This window comes from Mesoplodon bidens (assembly GCF_964165515.1).
Source record: "Mesoplodon bidens genome assembly, chromosome: X".
NCBI classification, from domain to species: Eukaryota; Metazoa; Chordata; class Mammalia; order Artiodactyla; family Ziphiidae; genus Mesoplodon; species Mesoplodon bidens.
In genome coordinates this window covers 85,250,027-85,261,673 of record NC_138163.1, presented here as the reverse complement: position 1 = coordinate 85,261,673, position 11,647 = coordinate 85,250,027, and the positions used below count along the sequence as shown (strand labels likewise).

The 11,647-nt window shown below is 47.3% G+C and overlaps 1 protein-coding gene across 1 annotated transcript; it reads right to left on the bottom strand.

The window, feature by feature from the left end:
- Window positions 1-1,666: 1,666 nt before the first annotated feature.
- On the bottom strand, window positions 1,667-3,891 carry LOC308609398 (uncharacterized protein CXorf49 homolog; the record flags this gene model as incomplete). Its single annotated transcript, XM_081223077.1, has 3 exons — window positions 1,667-1,737; window positions 1,849-2,005; window positions 2,650-3,891. The coding sequence occupies 3 exons, from the start codon at window positions 3,889-3,891 to the stop codon at window positions 1,667-1,669; spliced, it is 1,470 nt and encodes a 489-aa protein (XP_081079203.1).
- Between the last annotated feature and the right edge of the window lie 7,756 nt (window positions 3,892-11,647).

Here is an 11,647-nt window from a genome sequence, read left to right as displayed (position 1 = left end):
CCCTACCCCTCCAGAGAGAAGGCAGAACACATAATATGAGAGGTACTTTATTTCGAAACTGCTGTGAAACTGGGGAGGGGGCAAAACAAGGGTAGAGGAAGCCCTAGCTGAGGCAGAACAGGAGGGAACGAGCTTGGCCACAGCTCCCGGGCTCCAAAGGTACCAGCTGCCCCTCCTGCAGGAAGACGCTGGGCTCAACCTGTAAAACAGCAGAGTCAGGGAAGAGCCTCAAGCCAGGGCCAGCCCCCAGCCCTGCTCAACAGCCAGGACTGTGGGAAGGGGTACGGTGTGTGTAACACTCACTTCAAAGTGTCAGGATCGTGAGAGCCATGTCCTTCATGGTGTCTGCAACAGGGACAGGCATTAGTAGGCACTCCAGAGAGAGGGATATGGAAGCCCGTCCCCCTATCCCCGTGAGGAACCGCCTAGCCCTGAAACCTGAAACCCCCTCCAGACCCGATGCAAAGAGCTCTGGACCAGATCACTCCCCACCACCGGAATTGAATGTGGAACTGGTTCCTAAAGGGAAACAAAGTGAGCCAGCAGCTCTGATGCTGTGGGCCGTGCCACAACCAGTCAGATCCCATCACACACACAAACAAACAATCCAGCAAGAACCTTAGAAGCCACACCAAGCAGCAGTTCAAGGGAAAATCAACGAGGCATCTCTAAAAGTCCTATCAGAAGGAGATTCCCTAGGACTGGTCTGGTTGGCAAAGTGTGCATGCAGTCCAGACAGTACTTTGCTACTTGTACACACGCCCAGGTGTACATGCACAGCCGGCTCCAGGGCCAGGCCTGCTAGGTTCTCCTCCCCACAGGGATGTTGGTCCCTGCGAGGCCGACTGCACCTGCAGCCCAGCCCCACCCCAGGTGCCCACCCGGGTTCTGAACTAAGACACCGCTCTCTGTCCCTGGTTCCTCATACCACATTTCTTCTTAAGGTCGTCTACTTCTCTCTGTAGCACGAGACACTAGGCCAGCAGACACAGGAGGAAATGATTAGTATAATCTGGCCTCCTCTCTCCTCCACCTTCTCCTCTCCACAGGGCCCTCCACCCCAAAGCCGGGTGGCTAGAATGGCAAGCGCTCCTCAGTGGAACGCAGGTGGGCTCCCTCCATGGGGTACGTGATGGGGGCAGGGGAGGGGTGGCCCCCACACATGTCAGCTGAACTTGGACCCAGATCCCACCCTCGAGTTTGGGCCTGCATTTCCAGGAGCCAGAGGAAGCATTACCCAAGGACAGCCCGGCATTCCCAGTGGCTGCTGCGGCGTTTCCGGTCTTGGGGGATGGTCAAGTGGCTCCCAGTCACCTGAGAGGGAAAGGACACACAATCCAGCTTCCCAGGCTCCCAGTGAGGTGGAAAGGGCCAAGTGGGGTCTACCGTGAGGTGAGGCGGCACCACCCTCTGCTGGCGACCAGCCGCCCCTGCTCTGCCCAGAAGCCCGAACCTTCTCTCTGGGCCTGCCTCCGCTGTTACCCGGGGGCAGCCATTTCGCCATTGCATTGTGGTCCCCAAGCTATGTGCCTCTGGATTCGCCCCTCCCAGAGCTGCAGCCACAGCCAGCACGTGGGAGAGCAATGTGGGCGAAAAGGACTTAACAGAAAAGGCTGTTCCCCTGTAAGGCTACACCCGGAGGAGCTGTTTGTGGCACTGCCACCGATCAGCCCCGCCGCACAAACCCCACACAGAGGATGATGTGGCTCAAGGCCAGCCCTGCCAGCACCCCGTCTCCTGTGGGAGAAGCTGCCTGAGAGAAAGGCTGTGCCCCCAACAGAGACAGAGACAGAGGTTTCTGCCCTCCACCCCTCTCCCCTCCCCTCCTATCAAACCCACGACACTCACCTGAGGGGACAGGCCCCCTGGGCATGACTTCTCCCTGGTTCAGGGCCAAGGGCTCTGATTTTCCTGGATCTTGGGGGCTTCTGGTGTCGACCTCACCACTGCTGGCTTTTCCACGATGCATGCGCAGATAAGATGTCCCTGGCCTGTGAGCTGGCAGCTGAAACAAAAATTTTTCACCGATTTGGAAAAGGAAGTGTGTGTGTGTGTGTGTGTGTGTGTGTGTGTGTGAGAGAGAGAGAGAGAGAGAGAGAGAGAGAGAGAGAGTGTGTTGTGTGATTTCGGCCGGGGTGAGGCAGGGAATTGGGAAGGGAATTGAAAGGCTGATCTCATTAGCACTTTCTCCCTCCGTCAGCCCCAGGCCAGCAGGCAGAGGTGATCTAGGGACAACAGTGGGGCACTGAGTAAGCCCAGGGCCCCTGCAAGGAAGGTCTGGGGAACAGCTAGGAAATAGGATTCAGGAAGCTGGTGAGTCTAAATACTGAGGCTTTTCGGGGAAGCTTTTAAGGGATCCCCCGACCCAATTCAGCTACCAACCCTCCCTTCCATCCCAGCCCCAGTCTCTCAGAGGACGCTGGAAACAGGCCAAGGGTGGAGAACCAGGCCCAGCACACCCGAAGTGCTACCTTACTGTTTGTCCCTAGTAAAAGGAGCCCGATCAGGCATCATAATGACCCAGTGACCGAGGGGCACCCAATGACGACCCCTGAGGGGTGGACAGAGGCAGCATGGGTGAAGACGTGTGCTCTGGGTGCGGTGGGGGCGGGGAAGAGTGGGGAGAGAGGAGGAGCCTGGCCTACTCACTTGGCCCTTTGGGGCTGGGTCTCTATTTGGGTCCTTATCTTCTCCCGCCACAGCCTCAGACTCCCTTGTCCACGTGACCACGGATTTCTTCCCAGCGCTGGTGTGCTTGGCCTGTTTGGTTCCGGAAGGGACCAAGGTATACCTCTTGGATCTCCCAAGCAGCGGAATACCAGAGACTGGGGGAAAGGTGGCCGGTTCCAGCGGAGGTGCCCAGATTCGCTGCCCCCAGGAAGGGAAGTTTTTCCCCAGGGCAAGTGTGGAGGCTCCCCCGAGGGATTTCTTCTCCTGGGTCCCCTTCTTCCTAGGAGTGACCTGCGGCAGGCCACCTGCCGTAGCAGCAGCAGCAGCAGCTCCCGGGGAGCTGGGCTTGCTGCCCCCGTCCCCCCAGAGCACGCTCTGCATTTTCTTAGGGGAAGAGATGCCCTGCTCTCCCACGCCCTGCCTTTCCACAACCGAAGAGAATCCTCGCAGAGCCGAGGACAAGGAAGAGCCTGTCACGTGAAGGAAATTCTCCCTGATTTGGAAATTCGAGTGACTGGGAGTGTCCCCGGGATCCTCGGGTCTGCTGGGCTCGGCCTGGCCTCCTCCTCCGGGGTAAGTACTCACCGTCATCAGCTCTGTGTCACTGAACTCATCTGAGGACTCGGAGTCGGATAGCTGCCGGACCAGGCCTTCATTGGAGAAGCGCTGGCGATCCACAGCCACGTTCAACCTACGCTTAGTGGCTCTCTCAGGCTTCCTCCAGGCCTGGCCCGCTTTGGGCCCACCGAGGGGGAGAGGGCCGGCCAGAGCCGGCGGTGCTACCCCACAGCTCTGGGCGGTCGCTCCTGGACCGCCGGGACCCGCCTCGAGGCCGGCGGACACTTCGAAGGAGGCGCAGGGCTCCGCCAACGGGTACCTGCAGAAGCCCAGCATGTCCCAGTCGTACAGCTGCTGCGTGGTGCCCGCCGCAGACTCCTCGGCCAGGTCCAGGAGGTCCCTCATGTCGTCAGCCGGGGAGTCAGGTCGGCCTTCACGGCCACACAGCACCGGACCTCCCGCTTCTAGCATCTCCCACTCTGACTGGAAGCTCTTGGGATCCGGGCAGCCGCTCCCGTCCCCGCCGCTCGGCGGCTTCCTGGGCTCAGGGCCGCGGTTGGGTCCCCGCGGAACTGCGCGGCCGGCCGGGCGGACGCTGGCTCGCTCCCCGCCCTCTGGGCCGAAACCCGTTCCCCACACAGACACCTCATCTGGGGAGCTCATGTCGCGACCCGGGCGGCCGCGGAACCAGGGCGACAGTTGATGGCCCGAGCTGCGGTCGCCGTCACGGCGGACGAGGCGGGCGGCGCTCTGTGAGCAGCGTCAACCACCTCAGGCGCCGCACGAGCTCGCCTCAGAAGAAACGACGCGCGACTTTCAGCGCGCCTCCCACGCCCACGCCGCGGCCACCTCATTGGTCCGGCCCCCGCCAACCAGCGGGCGCCTCGTTCGCCTGTCCCCTCGAGGCCTAGCCAATGGGGTCGAGGGCCTCTGCTTTGCCCTCAAGCCCGTGGGCGGTCCAAGCAGTTGGCTGGTGAAGGGGATGGTGGGAGTGCCTCCCTCTGTCAAGTCTCTCGGCCCGCCTCCTCCCGTCCCGCCTCCCCTTTCCAGTTAGAGTCACAGCTCTGAGCCTCCGTTTCCCATCTATACAGGGGATAGGGGAGTGAGGGCGCCGGGCTCCAGGGGTGGTGAGGATGAAATGTCAAGATGGAGGCACTGGACGCCTAGCACGCGCCGAAAGCATTTGCCAGTCTCCCCTCCACCGCAAGCCTTACGACCCAACAGGAGAATGGGCATAGGAGTCCCGCAGTCAGTGATCAGGGGTCGGCCAGAGAGCAAAGGGATTGTATTTTCATTCTGTATGGTCTCTGTCTCAACTGCTGCATCAAATGTGGCTCAGCAAACGTTATTGGCAGGCGGGTTTAGCGGACAGACTGGGGTTGGCGGACAGATTGGGGTTGGCCTCGCTCCATCAGCCCTTCCCCCTCTCTGAGGCAAATTCAAAGAAGAGGAAATCGCAGTGTCCAGTTACACCCCAAAAGATGCTCGCCACCGCTGATCCTGGAGATGTGAACTAAAACCACGAATCGGGTTTCACACACTAGGTTGACAACCTTCAACGAGCTTAACCATTCCGAGGGTGGGAGAGGTGAGGAGCAAACCCCTGTGGCGGTGGTGCAAGAGACCCATTTGGGAGGTAATTTGGCAGAATCCATTGAAAGCAACTTAGTGCCAGCACGGACTCTGCGCCTGGCACTCTTCTAAGTGCTGGGCATAAATAGTAATGCATCCACATGACACGCCTAGAACTCTAGTGCCAGCTATTACTGGCCTCTTACCGGTGAGCAAACAGGCACTGAGAGGTTCAGCCACTGGCCCAAGGTCCTTCGGCTCGTGGGGATCAGCGGCAGGGTTGAAACCAATCAATCTGACTCCAGAGTCCTTGTTTTGAGCCCAAGATCTTAAAAAGGAAAAAAAAAAATAGGTATTTCCTCTATGTTCCGGCAAGTCCCCCGCCTGGTACTTCTTCCCTAGACATGCTGGTACCTGTAGTGTACAGGAGCCCATGCACAAGGGTGTTGGTGTTGGGAAAAACTGGGAACACTCCAAATTCCCATCAGTAAGGAAATGGATGAATGCAACGTGGCTTAGCATCCAGTAGCATAAAGCGTGGCAGTCCAGCGGAATGCATCAGGCCATTCTCACAGCTTTTGAAAGCATCCTCCTGACTTCAAACTGCAAGTTGCAGACCGATGACTTTGGATTCACATTTGTAAGTTAAATCACTTGCGTGCGTGGGCACACACACACACACCAGTCAATCCTATGTAATATATGAGAATTTAGTATATGTAGAAGTATGTTTTAAACTTTTTATGTATGCACATCCAAGGCCTACCAGTTGTGATGGCGGTCGGTGTGGATAGCCAGGTGTCTCTCAATTTTTCTTGGAACTGTCAGTTCTCAGCTTCCCTGAGCTGAGCAGTACTGATGTCTGGGTAGGGGTCCCTCACTTGGTTTCTATACGGCCCTTGGGTGTCAGAATTTCCCTTGTCTGCCACCCATCTCCTACTCTGACACCCCTCCATTCCTCCCATACCTTCCTTCTGCTCTTACCCGTTCATACTCCTCTGTCTTCAGTCACCTCTCTCTCCTGCATCCTGCTCTGGCTGACCTCCTGGAGAGTCCTGGCGTGTCTGAACCCCTCTTGCCTATGGAACTCAAAGGCCCAGTTTTCTGGGCCTGAGTTTCTGCACCTGAGAAGCTGGCCATGCTGGAGAAGTTACAGAGCAGGGGAGATTTGGTGCACTGTAAATCTGCAATCCTCCTCCTTGAGCCTGCCCCCGATGGTACCTGCCTGTTTGTGGATACCGCCCTCTTCCACTTCTCCCAGTGACTTTTTAAGTCATGGTGTGCTATTTCAAATATGTTAAAATGGATAAGGAAGGATATAGCAAAATCTCCTGCTTCCACCAGCATCCTATGAAACATTACTAGTGGATCCAGTGGAAGCCTCCATCTTCCCTCTCACCATTTCCATTCCCTTCCTCCCTCCCCCATAGAGAGACTCCCAGAACTTCTTCTCACCTTCTCCACTCTCTTCGTCCCTGTGGCTCTCCTACCTCCTCTTCCCATACATCCCATACATCTCCAATGATGTCACTAATCTCTGCTTTAACCCCTTATGCTTACCAGGATCCAATACTGGTTTTGACTTACATTCTTGGCCTGGGGTGGGAGCCAGTGGCAGAGGTTCCTCTTGGCTTTCCCCACCGTGATAGCTCTTACTCCACAGACCAATGACCCAATGTGTAGGTCATTGCTCCAACTGCCAAGTGTATCACTTAGAATTATCAGCTTGGGGACTGGAGAAATGACCACTGTGTTTGTCCAGGGACCCAGTCAGCTCACCGTGAACTGATCTCTATCCCCAACTCCTTTTACTGCCAGAACCTCATAAGCCCCACTCTAATGGGGCCCCATCATGACACTTTGGGCTTCCGGGATCAATGTCAGCTCAGAAACTGTGTCCAGTAGTCCTAGATATGTCTGTGTCCAGTGCCAGTGTGCAGTCACCCAAGCATCTAAGAACAGTGCTATGAACATTTGCATACAGATTTTTTTGTGAATATAAGTTTTCATTTCTCTTGGGTAAATATCTAGGAGTTAACTTGCTGGATTGAATCGTTAGTGTATTTTTTACTGTTTCCAGAGAGTCTATACCATTTTTTGCATTCTCACCAACAATGCAGGAGAGTTCTAGCTGTTCCTCAGTCTGTCTAGCACTTGGTATTGTCTGTATTTTGTTTTTATTTCAGCCATGCTTATAGCTATGTTGTCGTATTTCATTCTGGCTTTAGTTATTTCCCTAATGACTAATGAGGTCAAACATCTTCTCAGTAGCTTACTGACCATCCAATAAGCAAGATGTCAGTTCGATTTTTTCTTTGCTCATTGTTTATTGTGTTGTTTGATTTCTCATTACTGAATATCGAATGTTCTTTATCTCTTTCGGATACAAGTTTTTTTATCATGTGTGCTTTGCAAATATTGTTTCCCAATCTGTGGCTTATGCTTTCAAAAACAAAGAAACAGACAAAACCCAAATAACACAATTTAAAAATGGACCAAGGAATTGATTAGATATTTCTCCAAAGAAGACACATAAATGACCTACAGGTATAAGAAAAATGCTCAACATCACTAGTCAACAGGGAAATGCAATTCAAAACCACAATGAGTTATCACCTCACAACTGTTAACATGGCCAGTATTAAAAAAATAAAACTTAAAATAGCAAGTGTTGGCAAGGTAGTGAAGAAAATGAATCCCTTGTGGATTGCTGGTGGGAGTGTAAAATTGTGCACCCACCATGGAAAACAGTATGGAAGTTCCTAAAAAAATAAAACTAGAACTCCCATATGATCCAGCATTCTCACTTCCGTATATTTACATTTACATTACAAAATAATTGAAATCAGGATCTTGCATAGATTATTGCACTCCCATGTTCATTGTACCATTATTCACAATAGTCAAGAGGTGAAGACAACCTAAATATCTATCAACAGGTGAATGGACAAAAGGTGGTATATATAATGTATACATATAACAGAATATTATTCAGCCTTTAAAAAGAAGGAAATCTTGCTATATGCTGTAGTATGGATGAACTTTGAGGATATTATACTAAGTGAAGTAAGCCAATCACAAAGGACAAATACTGCATGTTTCCACTTATATGGGGTACCTAAAGTAGTCAAACTCTTAGAAACAGAAAGTAGAATCCTGGTTGCCAAGGGCTTGGGGGAGGGGGAAATGGGGAGTTGTTGTTCCATGAGTATAGATTTGCAGTCATGCAAGATGAAGAATTCCGGAGATCTGATTACAACAATGTTCATATAGTTAACAACACTGTACACTAAAAACATTGTTAATAAGGTAGGTTTCCTATTATGTGTTTTTGCAATAAAAATGAATTAAAAAATAAAATGCCTTATTCAATGGCTTTTTGTATATTCACAGTTGTGCATCTATCACAATCAATTTTAGGATATTTTTGTTAGCCCAAGAAGACGCCCTATATCCCTTACCCAACACCCTGAACCCCCCCAACCTACCCCCAGCCCTATAGGCAAGTAATAAACTACTTTCTGTCTCTATGATTTGCCTATTTAGTAAATTTGGTATAAATGGAATCACACAATATATAGTACATTTTGTCTGGCTTCTTTCACTTAATATAATGTTTTCAAGGTTCACCCATGTTGTAGCATGTATCAGTACTTCATTTATTTTTATTGCCAAATAATATTCCATGGTATGGGTATACCACATTCTATTTATACATTCATCAGTTTATGGGCATTTGGGTTATGTTTAGTTTGGGAATGTTGTGGATAATATTCCCAAACTAAATGCTGTTAAGCATATTCATATACATTTTGAGTTCATGAGATTTTGTGTGAACATATGTTTGCAGTTCTCTTCGGTAGATCCCTAGGAATGGACATTCAGGATCATATGGTAACTCTATGTTTAACTTTTTAAGAAAACACCAGAATATTTTCCAAAAAGATTCAACTATTTTACATTATCACCAGAAGTGTATGAGGATTCAAGTTTCTCCAAGTCCAAATATTTGTTATTATCTGTATTTTAGATTATAGCCATCCTATTTTTTTTTTGCAACATGGTATCTCATTATGGTTTTGATTTACATTTCCCTACTGACTAGTGGTTCTGAACATCCTTTCATATGCTTATTAACCATTTCTATACCTTCTTTGGTTAAATGTCTATACAAATCTTTTACCCAATTTTTTAATGGGGTCATTTTCTTATTTATTTATTATTCTTATTCTTTATTCTGCATACAAGTTCTTTGGTAGATCTGTGACTTTCAAATATTTTCTCCCAGTCTGTACCTTGTCTTTTCATTTTCTGAATAGTGCCTTCTGAAGCATAAATGTTTTAAATTTTGACGAAGTCCAATTTATCAAGTTTTTCTTTTATGGATCATGCTTTTGGTGTTGTATCTAAGAAATCATCGCCTAGCTCATGCATACAAATATTTTTCTCCTAGGGCTTCTTTTAACAGATTTATAGTTGTAGGTTTTACTTTTAAGTCTCTGATCCATTTTGCATTAAGTTTTGTGTGTGCTGTGAAGTAAGGTTCAAAGTTTGTATTTTTGCATGATATCCAGTTGTACCAGCACCACATGTTGAAAAGACTATCCTTTCCCCATTGCATTGAAAATCATTGACAATAAATATAAGCATAGTTTGTTATTTCTAAACTCTCAATTCTGTTCCATTGATCTATCTCTATGTCAGTATCACACTAACTTGATTATCTGTATTTTTATCGTAAGTTTTGAAATCACAAAGTGGAATCTTCCAAGTTTGTTCTTTTTTGAAGTAGTTTTGGATATTCTGTTTTGTTCTGTTTTGTTTTGTTTTTCATTTCCATATGAATTTTCTGGATCAGCCTGTGAGTTTCTACAAAGAAAGCCTGCTGAAATTTCGATAGAGATTGAATTGAATCTATATGTCAATTTGGGGAGAATTACCATATAAATATTGAGTCTTACAACCATGAACATGCAATGCCTTTCCAGTTATTTAGATCATCTTTAATTTCTCTCAACAAACATCAATTTGTGTTTCTCAGTGCGTAAGTATTACATTTGGTTTGTTAAATATATGCCTAAGCATTTTATTCTTTTTGATGCTATTGTAACTAGAATTAAGTGTTCCTTGATTTCATTTTTGGATTATTTGCTACATGTATTTAGCAATAAAATTTGTTTTATATATTACTCTTGTATTCTGTGATCTGTTGAACTTCTTTATTAGTTCTACCGTTAGATCCGTTTTTGTGGATTCCTTAGGATTGTCTGCATATGAAATCATGTCATCTGAGAATAAAAAAAAAACTCCCTTTTTATTTCCTATCTGGATGACTTTTAGTTCTTCTTCTTCCCTGTTTGAACTGGCTCAAACTTCCAGTGCAATAATGAATAAAAGTAGTGAGCATGTCTTTGTTGCTGACTTTAGGGAAAAGGTATGCAGTCTTTCACTACTAAATATGATGTTAGCTGTAGGTTTTTCATAGATATCCTTTATGATGCTGAAGAAATTTCTTTCTATTCCTAGTTTTTATATTGTTTTTATCATGAAAGGTGGTGGAATTTTGTCACATGCTCTTTCTGTGTCAGTTAATATGATAATGTTTCAGTGCTTTCTTCTTTTAAAATAGTGTATTACATAAATTGATTTTTAGATGTTAAACCAACCTTGCATTTCTAGAATAAATCCCACTTGGTTATGGTATATTATCCTTTTTATATGTTTCTGAATTCAGTTTGTTAATATTTTCTTGAGGGTTATTTCATCTGTATCCATGAGAAAGATTGGTATGCAATTTTCTTTATTTTGGATGTCTTTGTGTGTTTTGGGCATCAGGGTAATTGTGCTGGTCTCAGCCAATTGATAGTGATACTGTCAGCTAGAAATACCTGGAGGCACTTATCTGTACTCCAAGGCGAGCCCCCACAGATATTTCCCCTTTCAGAACCAATGTTGTGGTTGAACTAGCCCTTGTGGTTCTTATTATAATTGCAAGATGCACCTCAGCAATAACCTTTAGGAGACTGTGAAAGGACGAAGTTTATTACTCACAGGTCATGGAGGGTACATGGCATGCCTTGGACCACACAGAAAGGTTGTGGGTGGAGAAAGAGAGCTGGGACCTGGGGTTATGTATGTATCGGGGTCAAGAGTGAGGGGCCTAGGGTTTCTCAGATTCACTCTTTATTGATGAATTTAACACAGAATGGGAATTAAAGCACAAGAAGGGAAAAACAAGCAGCCAAAGGGTCAGTTATCTAAGTCAATCAGAGATCTCTAAAACAAAGGAAACTTCAGGGGTGTGGTGGCCTGGCTCTTTACCTAGTCGTGTAGCTGGCAATTTGTTCTTTTTGATATAGCTGTCTTTGAAGTGGTGCCTCAGCAATCAAAAGCTTAATGTCAGGCACTTGCATTACAATTAAGAAAAAAAAAACTGTCAGAGGCTCACACTACAGTAATATTGGCCTACTAGAGCTATTTTGAAAATGTTCATTCCTCTTCTATTTTCTGGAAGAATTTCTGGAGTGTTGCTATTATTTCCATCTGAAATGTTTGATAGCATTCAGCAGTGATGCCATCTGGACAGGAGCATGATTGTGGGAACATTTTTAATTATTAATTTAATTGATTGTCTATTATTGAGTCTGTTTTGAAGTTTGTGTCTCTCTACAAATGTTTTCATTGCATATATGTGTCTAATTTGTTGGTATAAAATTTTTCATACTATTTTCTTATGTTTTTTTAAATTCAATAGGCTCAGTGGTGATGTCTCCCTTTTCAGCCCTGATTTCAGTGATTCCTTAGGAATCTTTTTTTTTTCTTGGTCAGTCTGCCTAAGGTTTGTGAT